We start from the raw sequence: 18,575 nt of genomic DNA, 5'->3' as shown, positions 1-18,575 counted from the left end.
AAATGTGCAAGTCATAATGTGCAGGTGCCAAAATGTGCAGTCGCTCAAATGAAGTATTGATATTTAACGTCAAACTATTGTTGTGGTCATAAATTGTGCCAAAAATATTAGTTATAAGTTATGACCTATAAATTAAAATCGGATTTAAGAGAAACTTGTAAAAATGCATGTTGTGTTTGTTAGATATGGCAAAGCGTGAAATTATCTAGCATTCAGGAAATAGGAAACACTGTTTTTCAGACTAGATATGTACACGATCGTCACCTCAATCGGTTTGACTTTATTGTTTTTAATTTAAGGCCTGTTAGCTTGTAGCCTGCCCAGCTTCTATAGATTTTACAATTAGACAATAGTATACTCATATGACAGTCCAGCTATTGTTTCCGTCACGCTTGATTAACACTACACGCTTGTCGGATGCTTGCATTGAGTTTGGTGCTTTAAGAGCAAGCAAATGACAAAGCTGGGCTTGTATGGTCAGATTTATGCATCTACCCTGTATAATGTTACTACGTGGTTGTGATTGTGCTGTTGGAGAGTATTTAATGTACGTTTTATCTTTTTAGTACTTCTTTAAACGCTTTGAAGTGATTTTACCTAACATATTAAAGGGTGCATAAAGTTTATTACTAATTGATTTAAAGTCTGGTAAAAATAGAACTTTCCTAACTGGCTGTATCTTTGAACTGATGTTCAACGACTTTGGCCTCGACCAGGAACTCTGGACAGACGAAAGGTCAAGCTTGAACAAAGATCATGTTTTTTTCCAAAGTTACTCATTTTAAACTGTCAACAAAGGGTAAATTTTGTGAATCAAAAATTAAGTTTATTTGAAGAAAAATTCAAGGCACCAAAACAATTGCTAGACATCATAACCACCAAGGAAACTGGTGCAGAAAACACAAGTCAAATTGCTATGATAAGTAACAAAGAGTTAGACACAACAGAGTATTTATGAGGATATGTTTTTTCAAGGCAAAAAACTAGTTTACGGAAGTTATCAAAATTGTCAGCATGTTGTCAACCATGCGACCACAGGGCCAGCTGATTTCTTTAGTGGAGCCAAAGTCTGGAGGTCTCGCTTATCCTTTTATGAGTTACTGCAACTTTTACAAAGTGCGTAAATGCCTGACAGGATGTTTACGGCCAGCCAACAAGCTAGATTTTTACTGCATTGCAAAAGTTACACTGATCCTCACAGAGTTTCCAAAAAAGACATATGTGAAATTCTAGAAGTTGCTGGACTACCATATGAGTATACTGTTATTAAACTCAAAACCAAGTCAAAGACCCAGCTGTCCAGTGATTTTTATTCAATGAAACAAATGAATTATTAGAAAGTTTTCCATCCTTTGGGTTATACTGCACAAAAGGACTATATATGTGTCTTTGGAAGAAACTCAAATGACAACATTCAAAAAGAAAAGGACAACCACACAGTTGCCCAACTTAATGTTTGACATTTTTTATTTCTTTGAGGCTCATTTACATGACATAACTTGGTATATGGGTATTTAATTAGGTTAATTTTGAAACCCACACAAATACTTGATGTGATGCCCTAATTTTAAGTTTGCTAAAACATTCATGTTATTGCTTCTGACTTGCTATTGTGTGGACCAGATGGCTAAAAAGACCTACTGTAGGAATATCATAATACACCAAAATATCATTAGATGCTTTTGCAAAATTTGTAATTGTTTCCTGACTAATATACAGAAACTAGATGATTGCCATTATGAACGAAAAAGGTGTATGTTTCATGTGGGATTGCAAATAAATAAACAAACTAAACCTGGCGTGAACAATTAGAGAGATAAAGAGACTGAAACAGCCAGAAAGAATATTAGGATAGGGAAAATATTTTTTTGAGACCGCTGTGGGCATTCTGTATTATATTTTTGGTAAAAAATATGTACAATGGTAACAAAACGGGTTTAGAAAAGGATAATACTGAGATGTCATGAAAAAAATGATGGATGTGCAATGCAAAAGTATAAGTTCTCACCATTTATATAGGCATCAGTTATTTACCACTGCATTTGTTTGAAACCACATTGTATTTTCAGTTATTTTTGCCCTGAAGGGTCATATTCTGTTCAGTTAAAAAACTTAATCCACTGCATTTAACAAGAAAAATAACATACCTATATAAGTTAATTGATTTGCACAGAACACTATTTAAAATAAAAATGCAGGGAAAGATATATAATAATTATGTAATTGGGACAAAAAATTGTTTGTGTGAAAGGGACAGAAAGACTTTTTTAGTATGAAAGGGAGAAATTTTGGCACCTGCACATTTTGACCTGCACATTTTGACCTGCACATTTTGACCTGCACATTTTGACCTGCACATTTTGACCTGCACATTTTAACCTACACATTTTGACCTGCACATTTTGGCACCTGCACATTTTGGCACCTGCACATTTTGACCTGCACATTTTGGCACCTGCACATTTTGACCTGCACATTTTGGCACCTGCACATTTTCGAAAAATGTGCGCATATTTTAACCTGCACATTTTGGCACCTGCACATTTTGACCTGCACATTTTGGCACCTGCACATTTTCGAAAAATGTGCGCACATTTTACCCTGCACATTTTGGCACCTGCACATTTTCGAAAAATGTGCGCACATTTCGACCTGCACATTTTGGCGCACATTGTGCAAATTCTTGCCGTAAGCCCTGTTGTACAACAGGGGTCTCCAACTCAACGGTTGTCCCGGGCCAATTTTCAAATTTTCTAGAGGCCGCGGGCCACATGCAGTCTTACATGTCAAAATGTTCTAAAAGACCTTTATACTGCACGAAACCAATCATATAAAAATATGTGGTTACATTACTGTGGAATTGACACTCCACGCCAGATGTTTCCAAACTAGATAGTTCATGGTTCCTTAGTGGCTAACGGCGTTATTTTCGTTGACTTTCAAGAGCTTATGACTTTACAATCTTAGTTGCGTGTTCATCAATGCTTTTTCATTTCATAAAAATCAACAAAGAAAGCAAATGTTTGCGCATAATTCCATACCTTAGTTTTGTCTGTGATGTCATAACCCGCTCTGAGATCATTGATATGCGTAACCAAGCGATAGTAGTTAGGTAAAATAAATCCCAAAGCTGTAGTGGCAAAAGTTTAAATTACTTTTAGCAGCTTAAGCTATTTCATTGGTTTAGCATTGATTCATCGTGGACCGCGAAAAATTACGAAACGTCTGTTATGTAAATGAAATGGTTTGGAAACCACTGGCCTATAGGCATCTGTAAAAGTCAATGCGGCCAGCATAAGTGTCAACAAAACTTTGGTTGGCCTTTATGAACTTAAAAGTTCCGTATCCCTAAGCCAGTGGTTCCCAACCTGGGGTTCGCGGACCCGTTGGGGGTCCGTGAGATGGTTTGAGGGGATCCGTGGAGGTAGACATTTGTAGAAGCATTAACAACAGCACAATATTTTTAAATTCCCAAACCGTTTTTACATTCGTTCATACGAGTGCAAACTGTTTATCAAACCCCTGGATCAGGAGAGTTTGTGACTGTTACCTCCATTGTGACATCACAATGTACATTAACAATAGATCTTATTGTGCTTTGTTGTAATTATTGTACACCAAAAAATTTATCCCTTCGTTGCATTGTATGCACTTTATTGAAATTGAAGGACTGTAAAGGATGATTAAAATTCTGTCCCAAAAAGCGAAAGTATAATAAGGTATAATGCAGGAAACGAAAAACATTACAAGACTAAATTACATTGGGGGTCCGCGGACCTATAAACTTTATAAAAGGGGTCCGTGAATACAAAAAGGTTGGGAACCACTGCCCTAAGCTAAACAAAAATAGTGGACACAAAAAACGTAACGGATCTAAACTTTATACGCTTTGATGATCAGAATAAGATTGCCTTATTTCATCACAATAATAATAATGCATCACAAAGATTAAATTTGGTATTTTTAACTTATTGATATATAATTTGGAATTGTGAAATACTTGAAAGGTAAATAAAACAAACACATCCTTTAAATTTTAGAAGATATTAATTTATTTTTTCATTTTCTAATAACGCCGCGGGCCACGGAAAATTGCCTGGCGGGCCACATGTGGCCCGCGGGCCGCGTGTTCGAGACCCCTGCCATACAACATGGTATCGATGTACCATTCGTCAAACAAACGGACTGCATGTGCATTTGTTCAAAAATATTTGACAACAAAAACATTTGTGAAACACTACGACGTACAGTATCAACGGATCAAAGGCAAACAAAACGGTAGAGCTGCTAACACAAGAACTCACAGACAGGCCTTCTAATTTCCAAAAAGAGCGCAACGGAGTATAGGCTTTTACAATGGCAATAATTGCTGACTCAGCAAATTAATGACTTATGGCAATTATTGCCATATTAAAAGCCTATGCTCCGTTGCGCCACATTTCGGAAATTAGCAGACCTGTCTGTGAGTTCTTGTGTTAGAACATTTTCTAAACAAAACTTGTTTACACATACACGTCAGTCGTCTCGTCACTAAGCTTGTTGTTGTGCGTGTTTAAAAGACGTAGGTTGTTTCACAGTATTACACAACTGTTTGAGCTAGTAAACAACAGATCTGAAACGGTACCTAATTCATCTGTGAAGTGTTTTGTTCCCCCTGTTGTACAAAAGACTGAGTTACACGGTCAGTGCAGATACAGCCCAACACATGAATTTTTTATTTCGAAAAAAGTCTCAGCCTACTGAGCTGTCTTCACCTGACGAAGAAGTTGATGGTTTTGTATTTATTGGAGAGACAAAAGATGAAAAAAGTACAGTTAATCCAGGTAATCTCGCCAATAAAGAAACGCCTCCATCATACAATGTAAGTTTGACTGACTGCTTGATTACACCTTTTTAAAGTCCTAAGTCTGTTAAAATAAACCTTTCTTCATTTTTTGTTATTACTACTTTTCAAAAACAGAAAACCTAACAAACTTTCTTTGGTTGCAACAGTTTAGAAGAAAAGTAAATAAAAAAATTTATGAGAGCTTTTGTATCATAATGGTGCAAAAAAACTATTTCATAATTCTTTTAACACTGTGCAGATTGCCTGGTAAATCAGCAGTTTACATACATAAATGGTTTATTGCCTGTTCGAACTCATCCCAACACTTACGACAGTTCCAAGTATTTTAGAGTTTTGTTGAGTTTGAAGAGCTGCTTGACAATAACACTATTGTACCAGCCTAACACACAAACAAATAGAATAGTACTTCCTGCGCTAAATAAACACTGCAGATTAAAAGTTTACAATCACATCAACTAACGATCTGATGCATAACTTGAACAGTACAAAATCATACATAAAATAAACCTGTTTATCAGAAAGTTTGTATGTGTTATGTTTTAGGAAATTAAGGAAGAGAATGCGGACCAAACCCAAACATACCAAGGAGGCAATTTGAATCCAAGTGGGTCAGCTTCTATATCCCAACCAAGCTTTTCTATTCCTAACCAGACAGACCACAAGGATGTTGTTTCACATTCAAAGCAGACAGACAATTTAAATTGTGTAAGGGATGTGCCTTTTCAATTTGCGTCATCAATTGAAACCACTTTACGACATGAAACTCTAATGGAAAGTGTTTCTTTACCTGAATTATGGTGTGACACAAATGTGGAGTATAGTTTTGATATTGAGTATTCTGTTTTGCAATATTAGGTGCCTATTTTGCTGGACTGTATTTGTACCCTTTCTTGTTTTGCTTTTTAAACAATGGTGTATTGTACCATTATGTGCAATACAATCAATGTCCGGTATGTTGCATGCTGCTGTGGTTGGCACCAAGTGCTGGTTTTACTTACTTGTCTACAAAATTAAATTCATGTTTCCTAAATTTCAGAAGTTGGAATTTTACGAAAGCCAGATATTTTTTAGCTTTGTAGACTTTAAAACTCATTTTTAGAAAGTATGGCGATGATTTGAAAACTGTCCCAATTAAGCGGATTGCATTAAACTGACTTCTTTTCTTCATAAATGATAAGTGGGTTTTTTTCCAAACTGTCCCACATACATACCCATACGCGCCGAGTTTTACAAAAATGCAAGGTGGCCAACGTAAAATATGACGTCACTAATGATTGCAATCACAACAACTCAAAGCCCAACAAACTTCCCACAGAATGCAAAGTTCGTCATAATTTAGAAAAAAACGATATGTTTGAAATAATATTTAGTTGGCAATTGCAACACGTGTCATTGGTTTAACAACGTTTAAAAAAAATTCGTCGAGTTGTTGCTGCATTATATCCTGAGATAACCTTATATTACAACACATTGGCATTGCACACGAAAATAACCAAACATTCACTAGCAGACGATTATGTGTTTGACGTCATAAACAAGGCAGTAACATAAGCATGTTGCAGTTTTAAGTCACGTTTTGTGGTTATTTTGTCTGTACGTTTGTATAAAAGCAAAATTGTTTCTAATTTTCTTCAGATTTGACGACATTTCGTACGATGTCGCTACAAACATATGTTTGTACGATGTCGCTACAAACATATCCACGGTGGCCGCCACCGTGCTTTAGAAACCCAGGTGGGCGCGCCACTCCGCCACCGCCTATCGGCCCCTGTGCACATACCGATTTTTCCGTGGCTTGCGATTGACCGGTGTGATTTTGTTGCAGTTAGCAACAGTTTGCAGTTAAACGTTTTCCTACCACCAATGGTGTTTTAAGGAACAACCAAGGTCACTGGCGTAGAGTAGGGGTGTGCCGCGCAACCTCGGTCTTGACCTTTGTATTACATCATTATCACATCTTTGTTTAAGATATGTCGGTTTTAAAACGTTTTTTCTGCTAAACTCAGATGCATTTATAGTCACGTCAGTGATCGAACAAGCGTAGGTTGAAACGCAACAATCATATTTATAACGGGCATTTTATGATGACATAAACATGAAATATAACGTCAGTGATTTTTGGCGCAATAATTTTTTTGTTAATAGATCCCTTGCGCCAACTTTAACCCATGCAAGGTGCTTATAGCCACTTTTACATGTTGTTAAGTAGGTGTGTATTAACGATTCCTAAGTCGTGTTGAGTGTCAGTTTGCAAAGCACTACAACGGCCTAAACTTGTCTTAAGGCGATTAAGTTTGGGCGTCAACAATAGAAAGTCGGCTATATTCAAACGCGAATCTCCTTTAATTTTATACCAGAAGTCGTTAAAAGTGCTGATTCGGCAAATTGTCCTTTCCGTACGTGGATATGTTGTAAAAGTCAAACAGCAAACGTCCCAAACACACCAAGAAATTGCGTCAGTTATTTTTTGCTAAATGGTGTGCAAGAAACGACAAACGAAAGCACGTTTTACTTGTATTATGTAAGGTATCAGTATTTGGCCCCATACAGTATCGTACAGGTACAGATACTGCACATAATATAGGTATTGACGCCAATAAATTGCACTCGCGCCCTGGTATTTTTTAGCTCTACGGCGTAGAGTCTACGCCTTTGTCCAAGGTACTGACGTCATCACGACTTGAAAAACATTTTACTCAACCTGGGACGTAAACAGCTCAAGAAATCTACATAATTGGGTCGGACACATGCCAAAGTATCAGCACAATCCATTTATTGGCTAAACTAAAGAGATCTGTCAGAAAAGAAACAAAGAGAGAAATAAATAAAACAAAGTAAAATCAAATTGGGTGCCCTTCGAGAGGGGACACATAATAAGTAACTTGTAGAGTTAGTCAAGCCAGCACAAAAGTACCTGCAATGTTGCTTAATATCTACAGTCATCAAACTGTAAAATATTAATGCAAAAAAAAGTTTCATCACAAAACACTGACCAAGTTCATAACTGGGAAGCTTATTACTATATAGTACCACATCCAAAAGTGTTGTTCCACTCCTGATATGCAAGAATGTCATTGGATGAAACACTTGCTTTAACCCTCAAAAGTGCCATCTCAAAATCTTGATTCTGAATAGGGCGCACATCGTCTTTTTGAATGTTCTTTATCTCTTTACCCTTTAAAAACAATTTAAGTAATCTGTTTATGTTTGTAAATTTATGTGAAACAAAAACCTTTTTTTTGTTTTCGAAAGAGGAAAAGACCAACAATAAAACCACAAGGTAAAATTTGTTGTGTGCTTCGAAACACACTGATTGATGTACTGCTAAATTAATCATAGTATATCGGATACAAACTACTCAAATCCCATTCTATTTAGACACTGTTTCCGTTTTAATCCAGGTAGAGCTGTAAATGCAATGCAAAAATCAAAACACCACATTAATACATTTTACACACTGCAAATTTCATTTAACAAGGTAAGTTTGAAGTAAAATATGTGTTTTGATTTCTATGGCATCAAAATTTTAGGTCAGTGTTTAATGTTTCGACATTTACCTTCAGGCTGCGTATAGGCCCAAGTGCAGCTTCTTTGCATAAGTTTGTGACATCAGCACCTGAATATCCATCAGTTGATAATACAATTTTGTTGATCTCATCAGGTATAAGGTTGTGTGGTTGTTGCATCAACAGTTTTTTTATGATCTAATTATGACATGTACTTTAAGATTACACTTAATGTATTTCAAATATTGAAAATAAAGCTTGAAAAGCACCAAAAACTGAACCTTTTCTCTAGCATTTCGATCAGGCAGGGGAATGTAAAGTCGTTTAACAAGACGTCGTCTTGCGGCTTCATCAATTTCCTGAGGCCTGTTAGTTGCACCAACAACCAAAATTCTGTCATCAGAAGAAGTTGTAGCTCCATCTAATTGCACCTACAAATTTGTTTTCATACATTTCAGCCAAGTTTAGTTTCGAAAATAAGTTTTGGAAATTGAGACACACTTATATTCTTACTGTAATTTAAACAACAACTGATATATTTAAGATCAATAAATGGTAAGGTGACATGTAATGTCAATACAATGATGCTCTTATGCTTTGTTGTATGACATAATGCTACTCAAACTGTTCAGTGCCGGGTAGTGGTGGTTTTTTTTCTGTCATATGGTGTAGTACAGGGGTCGGCAAGCGACACATGGCAATTTATTTGTTATTTTCATGTATTAGTGACCTCACATGCCAACGTTTTTATAAATAATAGTGGCTTGTGTCAGTAGGTATCAATAAAAAAGAGTAAGCAGAGTGTTTTGTGCATGTAAGGCTGAATTTTAATACAATGGCATGACAAAAACTATAAAAAGCAGTGTAACAAGTTAAATTGTTACTTTAACATAAACACGCAAATCGGTTGGCGTGCCGTGAAAAACAATCTCGTGTGCCAACCTTGGCACGCATGCCAGGGGTTGCCGACCCCTGGTGTAGTATTTACAAAACAACATACATTACAAAGACGTCTCATCAAATACAAAAAATCAGTTGGGGCATCTTACCTACCAAATCCAGCTTGTAAATATGACAAACTTCAATTTTTAAAAATAACTGAACAAGATTTACACTGATGAGTTAATTTTTCTTGCTTAATCCCACTACTATTTTCTTGCTTGGACAAAATATTAACATTGTATGCGAACAATCGAACAAAGGGGCAGTGGTGGTTAGTTCCTGGTAACTCCTGTTGTTCAGATAAATTTACTCTTAGATCTTAATCAGCTATTACATTTAGCAACAAAACGGATAGACAGATGTGGTTTCCTATAATTACAACTCAGTTTAAGTAGCACTGGTAAAACAAACAAAAAGGTCCTGAATTCTTACGAAAAATTCGGTTTTTATCCTCCTTGATGATTCATGTTCAGTGTCTGATCTTTGAGATAAGAGAGAATCAATTTCATCAATGAAGATGACACTGGGTTGGTGCATGTTTGCTACAACAAATAGTGCTCGAACCTGAAGGATGCATTATTTATAAAAATTTAATGTTTTAATGAACGTGTTTTGATCAAATGTATTTTTATAACCTTAGTGTTCTATTTAATGCAGAACTCCATGAGTTATTTAATACTTTCCGGCCCCCATTGCCTGTTTGTGCGAAAAATAACTAATAGGTTGCACAAACAAAAGTAACACAAAATATTTGAATCAGACTTTTCACAATTCTCTTGAATACACTCACCAATTTTTCTCCTTGTCCAATCCATTTTGATGTTAATGAAGAAGCACTGATACTAAAAAATGTAGCACCAGATTGGCTTGCAATGCACTTTCCTATTAAAGTTTTCCCAGTTCCTGGTGGTCCAAACAATAATATTCCCTGAAAAAAATTGTGGTTTACGCAACAAACAATTACAGCAGCATTCGTATCTAAGCCTGTGCTTTGTTTATAATGGTGTCATTCACACACAATCTGCAAAAGCTGTTGAAACCTGGTACAGTGTAGCAGTTTAGTTAAAAACCAAAATTTATAATACATACCTTGGGTGGGCCTCTTAGACCAGTAAATATGTCAGGACGTAGCAAAGGCCAAATAACAATTTCCTTTATAGTTGATTTTGCATATTCCAAACCTTGGTATAAATGTATGATTATAATCCTTGATTTTGACCTTGTTAAAATTGGGATTCTGAACATAAAACTTGCCAGTACAGTGCAGTATAATGACTACATTTAATTTTTTATGTTTGCGTCTGTAATAAACTTGAAATTTCTCCCAATTTTTACAAACTGATGACACCAAATAAAATTTCTAATCTATGCACAGTATGTCCAACTTAAACAAGTCATTTAACGTGAAGTTAAGTGTTTATGAAACAAGGCTGATGTAAATCCTGGGGCAAAAGAGTCAAACAGCTAACAACAACATAACAGCATGCTCCCCCAGTTATATAAAACATTTCTAGTTTGTTTCACAACTTGACTCATGGTTAATGTCTTTTGGTGTAATTGTGTGTGGCAAACTGAATAATGTGGAAAAGTTAAATTGAACTAAAATCATAATGGTATTCAGACTTTGCACAAAAGTCTTTAAAAGGTACATGCATTTTATTTTTATACATTAGTTCCAATAATTACATTTCAAGCACATGTCAGCTATAAGAAAAACTGTTAAATACGTTTGAAAGGGTAAAATGTTCTCTACTCCACAAAACAGCACTTTCACAAACCTGCAATGTCATCCCATTCTATCGATGGACCATGGTCCATAATTTCACTCAAAATAATTTCAACCAACTGTGGTTCAATACCTTTCAGTTTGGAATCTGCAGCATTTTGGTCCAGCTGTTTTGATCCTACTTTCTGTAAAAAATCAAGTCTGTGATACTAATCAGCAAACAAAACAATGTTATTAACACTGGACTGCTTTTTTGGTAAAGTATTATTTTGGTATTTAAACCTTTAACATACTCCAGTATATTTTTTAAATATTTTATTGACAGCTAAGTATTCTTGCCAGAGTAATTGTAAAAGAACTTCAATCTTTTATCATAAAATATGGATAACATGGTATTTTTTGCGGAACATCTTGATTTTTATCTTGAAAAAAATGTATAATGTTCGAACATTAAAAAAATGAATCTGTTACTCTCATCTCTCACCATCAAGTTTTGCTCATCTTCTTTCTCCTTTCCAGTTGGTGGAATAAATTTAGCGAAGCACTGGTTACGCGGTCTTGACCCAAGTGACTTTTTTAATGATTTACCTTGAACACAAAGAAAGACAACTACATTTTTACAACAACCTTACATAAATTTGAACAATGAATCTTTCATTAGATTTGCTTTTTTCAGCTCAGTTTGTTTGTTTCATTTTATCCTGAATGTGTTATGCTCATAATGAGTCTGCCGTCGAGCTGTCTGTTTTTTTTTTGCAAGTCAGATTTGATCTTTTCGTCTAAGGCAGTTGGTGACTTTAATTTAGTTCAACCCATCGGGAACCGCTGATGTAAGAGTTTCTATTGGTGTGGAATGTGGATGTAAGTCATATATTCGTATTAAAATCTATATAAAACACTGTATATACACTTTGAGTCGTTGGGTTAAAACAAAGTTTAGTTGCTGGTGGTAGAATCCAATTAATTGCAATTTAACTGAATAACTTTTTATGCAGTACAGTATAATAGGTAGTTATTTTCACTGTTTCCTCTTATTGAGTGCAGACCTTTCAACAAAGAATAGGAAATTACTCACTAGCACCTGACGATATAGTTTAGCGGACCGCACCAGATTTAACATTTAAAATCTCTGAGTGTTGGACTAAGTTTTTTTAATGGGCCACACTCACTTCTTTGGCTGCAGGTTGCACACCCTTTTGCAAAACCAAACAACATACCAAACATGTGAGCAGAAGACCCACCTTGTGGTGAATATGATTTGTTGTTCTTTTTTGCTTGATCGATTTCATGCTGCTCTTTTGCTGACCGGAAAGTTGAGTGAACATTTGGTCTATCTATGTCAACAATTTTTAGACAGCTTTACAAGTAAAAACAAACTTATTTAAAATCAATTCACTGTACTACAAAAATATGAACTTGTACAGTACAACCAGGCAAAAATGCAACAATGTTCAAGTTGGGATTTAAAGCATAAAGTGACACCAGTACACACCTACTTAACATCTACAAACTAAATGCATATGTGCAAATATGTATTAATGTCTAGTGACATACCTTTTTCTGTTTGTTGTATTTGATCTAACCTTGGCTTCTTGGGTGGATCTTTTTCAATTGTTTTGTATACATTTCGGGAGTCACTTTTTATGCTTTGTTGTCCTTTTTCAAATGGTTGCTGATGCTGATTAGTATCTTTACTGGTTGCAAGAAGTTTCATTGATGAGTTTATTTTTTTATCAAAACATTGAGCATTATCATTACAGTCTGGTAAAACTGCATCAATGTCCTGGCAAGAAAGACTGCTGTTCCATTCAGAGAAATTTGATTGCGCAGTTTTGCAGAGCTGCAAAGCTGTGTTATAGCAATGTGCCATCGGATTCAAGCTTTCATCTGGTGATAACATTGTATTAAAGTTTCAAAATTCTAATATTCTTATGAGTAAAACAATAAACCTTTTTAACAACCAACGATATACCTTGATGTTGACAATATGCTTTGGGTTAGGCCAGGGGTAGGGAACCTTTTTGTTTATAAAGGCCACCAAACGGTTTATCTATACACGTTTAGGCCGCATATAGACTATTTCCCAGGCCAAGTTGAGTGGTGTTTAAACTTTTTGACATACATAATGGTCATTTTGCTATTCCCTCGAAAAGTTGTAGGACTCACAGTCCAAGCTAAATAAATTTCCTCACTCTATTCCACCTTTACTACAACATTCAGGATTTATTTAACCTAGAAACTCGCTTGTTTACAAATATCAATGATCTAAAAGCAGCTTGTGACACCACAGACGAGTTTAAGACATGCGATTATGCGTAAACAATTGTTCTTTTGCAACACAAGTAAGATTGCAGAACTTTGGGCTTTTAGCAATCCTATGGAAATCGCTTTGTGTACCACTACGGGACCGTTTGTCTCTAGTTTGAAAACCGCTGCCCTAGAACTAATCAACTAGTAATGTGGAATAAAGGTCAAAAAATATGTTTCTGTATATTTTTTAGCGCCTGGTGCAGTCTGTAGTATCAACATTCTTAAATGTATTTTGATATCAAAGGCCGCACTTGGTGCCCTAAAAGGCCGCAGGTTCCCCACCCCTGGGTTAGGCAGTAAAACTGTTATGAAGGAGGTTTACCTGCCTATTGGTTATTTACACAAAAATCAGATGTTTTGTAATAAACACAGTTAGTTGATTTGCCACCTATGATAGCAAAATGAAAATATTTTAGACTGACAAACAATGAATAAATACTATTTTTTAAACAGTGCAATTAAAAAATGGCTTAGTTAATATATAACCATGAACATAAATCATGGTAAATGCACACTTTAAATAGATCTGATACCTTTATTTATGCAAGAATGAAGTTCATCATCAATTATCATTCGTTGATAATCTTCATCACATTCTTTTTGCCAGAGTGGGGATGATGCTTGAATGAAATTATTGCGCCTCACATTTATCCTTTGCGATTCATTTTGTATTGCAGGATCTTGTAATAGGTAATTTCTTTTTTGCCATAAACTTGTCTGAAAATTCGAACTCATGTACACAGTTCCGTATATAACAAGTGTGAAGCAAAATACTTAGTGAATCTGGCAGATACAGAACTAAGAAAACATTTGTGGTTGCAGAAATTAATAACTATAAAACAACTGATTGCAAATATAAGGGGAGGTATTCACATATAGAAGGTGCATAAAATTCTACTGTTCTTTGGTTATTATGCCTAGCCTAGCCAGATTGGAAAGTTTTATTTTTGCGCGGAGGATATTTTTTTCGTCAAAATTGCGCGGATTTTTGCGCGAAATTACAATTTTCTGCGCGGATCGATAGACTTTTGATTGACAGGTGGATTTACCGATTAACGCAATTTGTATGTAACGCCTGCAAGACTATCCAGCCGACAAAAAGAACAACTAAATAAAGCAATAAACACGACGAATCTTCAGTTTTGCTCTATTGCGCACGCAGCTGTTCTGCTAGATTCTACAATTTTTCATTTTCATAACGATTAAAACATTTTGCTGATTTGTTTTGTGGCGATAGTTTTTGATTGCCAAACTGCTCTTTGATGTTTTTAATTATTTGTCATACAGAAAACATTATTTTATGTAACTTACCCAGCCGACAGTCACTTTAATAGTCAAACTACGTCCTAAAAATACAGATAAATGTACTTTTAACGACTACGTTAGCGAAATAGAAATGTTATTTCAAGCGTGACGATCGGTAAGTTTCGATGTGCTTGACTGATTTACGTGGATTGTTCGCGAAATAAGCCTTGTGACGACAGAACTTCATTGTAAAACGAAAATATAAAATTTTAAAGAAAGTTTTTTATTGTTACCTACGAAAGCTGTGCTTGCGCGGACAACATTTTTTTTGCGCGGATTACATGTAAAATGCCTAAATTTGCGCGGATTACAAGGGGAAATCCAAAATATTGCGCGGAAGATAAATCCTCCGCGCACGCCATTCTTTCCAATCTGGTAGCCTAGTAGTTAGTGCTTTTAAAATGCCAAATGACTTTAAACCAAACTAAACTCACAATATCAGTTTTTAGCCTATTTTGCTTATCTGTCAGTGGTACAACAATTTTAACTGTCCGTAATCTCTTAATCTCTGTGATGATTTCGATTTGCCCTCTAAAAAAGTATACTATACTGTTTTATGTAGACTTTAATACGACTTATACATCCACACCAATAGAAACTTTCACATTTCCCGCCCGAAGGCGTTCCATAGAAATAATACATAATATGTTTAGGCAACTATATCCGTTTTTCAAGCCACTCCAACATATGTAGTCTAATAAACGTCAGCAAACTTATCTAAATCCTGACCGTAAGGGCTACTAGGGTTTGCAATTTACATCACATTTTAATCTCTGATACCCCTTTGTGCCAATCTTCTTACATGCGTCAACATGCAGTGACATGTGCGGTGTCAACCGTCAACAGTTTTAAAAGGTCCGTACGTTTTATAAGTAGGTTGCGTATTTTAGAGCAGCCCCCTTTACAGTCAATTCAACCAATTGAAGTCTACATATTGCAGCCGGCAACTGTAAATTAAAAATGATTCTTATGACGTCACTACTAAACTTTATCAAATTACCGCTAGATTATTTCAAATGTCTTTTCTTTGTTTTTGCTGGAGAAAAGTTAATTACAAAATCATTTATTCTGCGATCTACCTGGAGAAAGGTTATTTCCTAAGCCTAAAATCAGAATCATTACAATTTCAACCTAAAAAAGGTAAAATATCAGCCTCTTTAAATTGTTGCCAAAGCACGTAGGTAAACATATAACCCGTTACCAAAACTACGAATGGTGATTACCGGTTATTATTATGTACATTTATTGTAGGTTACAGAACATCACATTCCAGGCGATATATCAGCATATAACAGTCATTAAAGGTTAATCACCTTTGCGGCTTGCGTGTTCAAATTCGACTTGTCATTTCATTTTTACAATACCATCAGGTAGGTTGTTTTGCCTGCTGTTTAGCCTACATTAAGTGTATTTGTTGTTTAAACGATGAAATATAGTGTAACACGTATCTACTGTACAAACTTAGATTACAAAACCGACAAAGTATTGTTTAGAAAATGGAAGTAATTAACCTCTAAAATCTGCATTAGGATTCGAAACAGCCGGGTTTAGTACAAAACAGCAAAATTTTGGTGTTTTTTCCCTAAAATAAACATCGCACGGTCACGTGGTGGAACAGGTAGGGTAAATAATAAAATTAATTCGCTACACTGTAATCAAAAGCAAATACGTTGGATTACCAAGGCTAATGATTTATTTCAAATATTGAACAAGCATGTTTGCTAAAACCAGTCATTTGCTGATAGACGGCATGTCTTTCACATTGACACTGAAAGAAGTTTAAGACTGCACCGTCAAAGTAATCCTGACAAACAAAATTAAAGTTTTTTAACAAAAAGAAAGTTTTAAATCTCTTATATAAAGCATACTGCGTTACAAAGTTCTGATCAGGCAAACCTATCGCAGCAAATAAGAGGATGGAAGAAAATGTAGGTTCGGAGACATGTCAGCAATCAAAAGCAGAAGGGCCTTTGCTCTTATTTGTCCATCAACACGCTTGGCAAAAAAGATTCCTTCTAGACGATTATAAAATTTGTCGTTTGGGTGTAACATATAAAACTACGGAGAATTATCTTTGTGTTAAGATCAACGTAGGTTTCCAAGTGGCTGCAAGTTTTATAACCCAAAACAAAACGATTTTAAATATTTGGGTTTCGAATCTGTAATCCAGGGGTTCTTAACCAGGGGTACGTGTACCCCTTGGGGGTACGAAGCATCAAAGCAGGGGGCACGATATTCAGGGTGAAATTATATGCTATTTAGGCATATTTGTAAGTAATGCTTAACAAGTTACTTTGTTATGTACAGTATCCAGAACGGGGTAGTTGTGTGTACTACTTAGTTATACTACTTAGCCCAAGTTATAGATACACTGAGTTTGACCGTTACAATTTTATTTACTTCCGTCGGCCATTATAGACAGGGGGTACGAGAAAATTTTATGAAAGCTCAAAGGGTACGAGCGCAAAAAAGGTTAAGAAACACTGCTGTAATCTATACCATTGAGGCCGTATTGCAAAAACTACAAAGACAAATGCGAAGGCGAAATCAGTGCACTTAAATCTTCTTTTTTGAACCCAAATGAACATTACATTGGACACGGATTTAGACGGGCAAGAAATTTCGTTAACATACTTTTAAGAGAAAACCAAATATGACCATACACTACAGATAACATCGCACAACCTTCAGTCTGAGTTCACCAACTGCAGAGTGTTTGCGTGTATGTACGTGGATTACATAGGAAGAAAGTTTACTGCAGCTACTCAAATCTGTATTAGAACAGAGAAAAAAGTTTTTGAAACTTTGGAAATTGCAATTTAAATTACAGCCATAAAATAACCTGCACTGTCTGCAGGACAATAGTAACAACTGACCAAATATCTTTTCAAAAAACTTACTTCCTGACTCTATACCCCACTTTGGCTGCTAAATAAATAAATCAGCCCTTTCCGCCATCTATCAAAATTTAGCTAAATGTGGGTCTGCCGTGAGGTAGGGGAGATGCGGGACCATTGGGCATGAAGGACCTTTGGGCCATCATGCGTTTCTCTCAAACTGGCCGCTGTAGCGAGTTCTCAGTCATACGTTAAAGTACTTGTGTTGCAATAGTTTTAAAGCTGTAACAACAAGAAGGTCAGTCACTTACAGAAGAAACTGTGAGCATAACTAAGTTTTCGCAGCTTGAAAGTAAATATTTTGCTACTTGACATTTTTTTAATTTCTTTATAAGAGAAAGCTAGTTAAAACACGAAGTTTGCAGGATATTAGTTAGTTAATTGTAGCGTTAGATGAGCATTAGTATTTCTTAAGTTAATCTGTGTAACGTAGTTCAGTAAGATAAGGTCGTAATGGCGGCAATACAGGACCATTGAGCCAGTTGTTCACAGGACCATTGGGCATGGCCCTTTGACTTTACACCATTGGGCATGGCCCAATAGTCCTTGGCCTATGAAGCTATTGATGCTGGTTGTATTTATTTCTTTTGGTTAATATTAGATTTCTTTTTCAATAAAATTGTTCTACTTTCAAAACAACACTTAATAAGCTCCCTCATGCGTGGTTTAATGGTCCAGAATATCACATGAAAATACTGGCCCAAAGGTCCTTTATGCGAGGCTCAATGGTCCCCAAGGGTAAGGACCTTTGAGCCATATTTTTTTGTAATTTTTAAAACGGAATATCTTGCCAACTCATTTCCAATTAAGAAAGTTATGCCCTTGTGTAAGTGTGTTAAAACGTGTAGTATTAGTACAGGTGTTCAATGGCAATTTTTCTTTCGAACTCAAAGAAATAGTCATGAAAAACTGAATTTTGGCCCAATGGTCCCGCATCTCCCCTACAATGTAATAGCTCTACATCAGTGTTTCTCAACCTTTTTTTCCTCTAACACCCCTTTTAGGTCTTTAACTTCATGAGGCATTTGCTCCCCTGCTTGAAT

General features: G+C 35.8%; 2 protein-coding genes across 3 annotated transcripts; one reads left to right on the top strand and one right to left on the bottom strand.

Moving 5' to 3' along the window:
* Positions 1-4,483: 4,483 nt before the first annotated feature.
* On the top strand, positions 4,484-5,876 carry LOC145207334 (uncharacterized). The gene is made up of 2 exons (XM_080078678.1): positions 4,484-4,861; positions 5,390-5,876. Exons 1-2 carry the CDS (start codon positions 4,706-4,708, stop codon positions 5,699-5,701), a joined length of 468 nt encoding a protein of 155 aa, XP_079934804.1. The 5' UTR covers positions 4,484-4,705; the 3' UTR covers positions 5,702-5,876.
* Positions 5,877-7,602: 1,726 nt separating this feature from the next.
* On the bottom strand, positions 7,603-14,147 carry LOC145207102 (fidgetin-like protein 1). Of its 2 annotated transcripts, none has more exons than XM_080078613.1 (11): positions 13,864-14,147; positions 12,575-12,907; positions 12,262-12,354; positions 11,505-11,608; positions 11,073-11,205; positions 10,384-10,475; positions 10,085-10,222; positions 9,727-9,858; positions 8,634-8,783; positions 8,404-8,550; positions 7,603-8,021 (listed from the first exon to the last, which is right to left on the bottom strand). In XM_080078613.1, exons 1-11 carry the CDS (start codon positions 14,063-14,065, stop codon positions 7,866-7,868), a joined length of 1,680 nt encoding a protein of 559 aa, XP_079934739.1. In that variant the 5' UTR covers positions 14,066-14,147; the 3' UTR covers positions 7,603-7,865. The 2 variants fall into 2 exon arrangements, with proteins under 2 accessions (XP_079934739.1, XP_079934786.1); XM_080078660.1 differs by having other exon boundaries at positions 11,154-11,205.
* Positions 14,148-18,575: the final 4,428 nt, after the last annotated feature.

Source organism: Phallusia mammillata, chromosome 1 (genome assembly GCF_965637545.1).
Source record: "Phallusia mammillata chromosome 1, kaPhaMamm4.hap1.1, whole genome shotgun sequence".
NCBI lineage: Eukaryota > Metazoa > Chordata > Ascidiacea > Phlebobranchia > Ascidiidae > Phallusia > Phallusia mammillata.
This window is presented reverse-complemented; position numbering and strand designations above follow the sequence as displayed.

Excerpts from the sequence above, each read along its gene's own strand:
- LOC145207334 (XM_080078678.1), top strand. The coding sequence starts at position 4,706 with ATGAATTTTTTATTTCGAAAAAAGTCTCAGCCTACTGAGCTGTCTTCA. Across the intron at positions 4,862-5,389 it reads AAACGCCTCCATCATACAAT|GAAATTAAGGAAGAGAATGC; the intron begins GTAAGTTTGACT and ends GTTATGTTTTAG.
- LOC145207102 (XM_080078613.1), bottom strand. The coding sequence starts at position 14,065 with ATGAGTTCGAATTTTCAGACAAGTTTATGGCAAAAAAGAAATTACCTA. Across the intron at positions 11,609-12,261 it reads CAAATCATATTCACCACAAG|GTAAATCATTAAAAAAGTCA; the intron begins GTGGGTCTTCTG and ends TTTGTGTTCAAG. Across the intron at positions 11,206-11,504 it reads AAGATGAGCAAAACTTGATG|AAAGTAGGATCAAAACAGCT; the intron begins GTGAGAGATGAG and ends GATTTTTTACAG.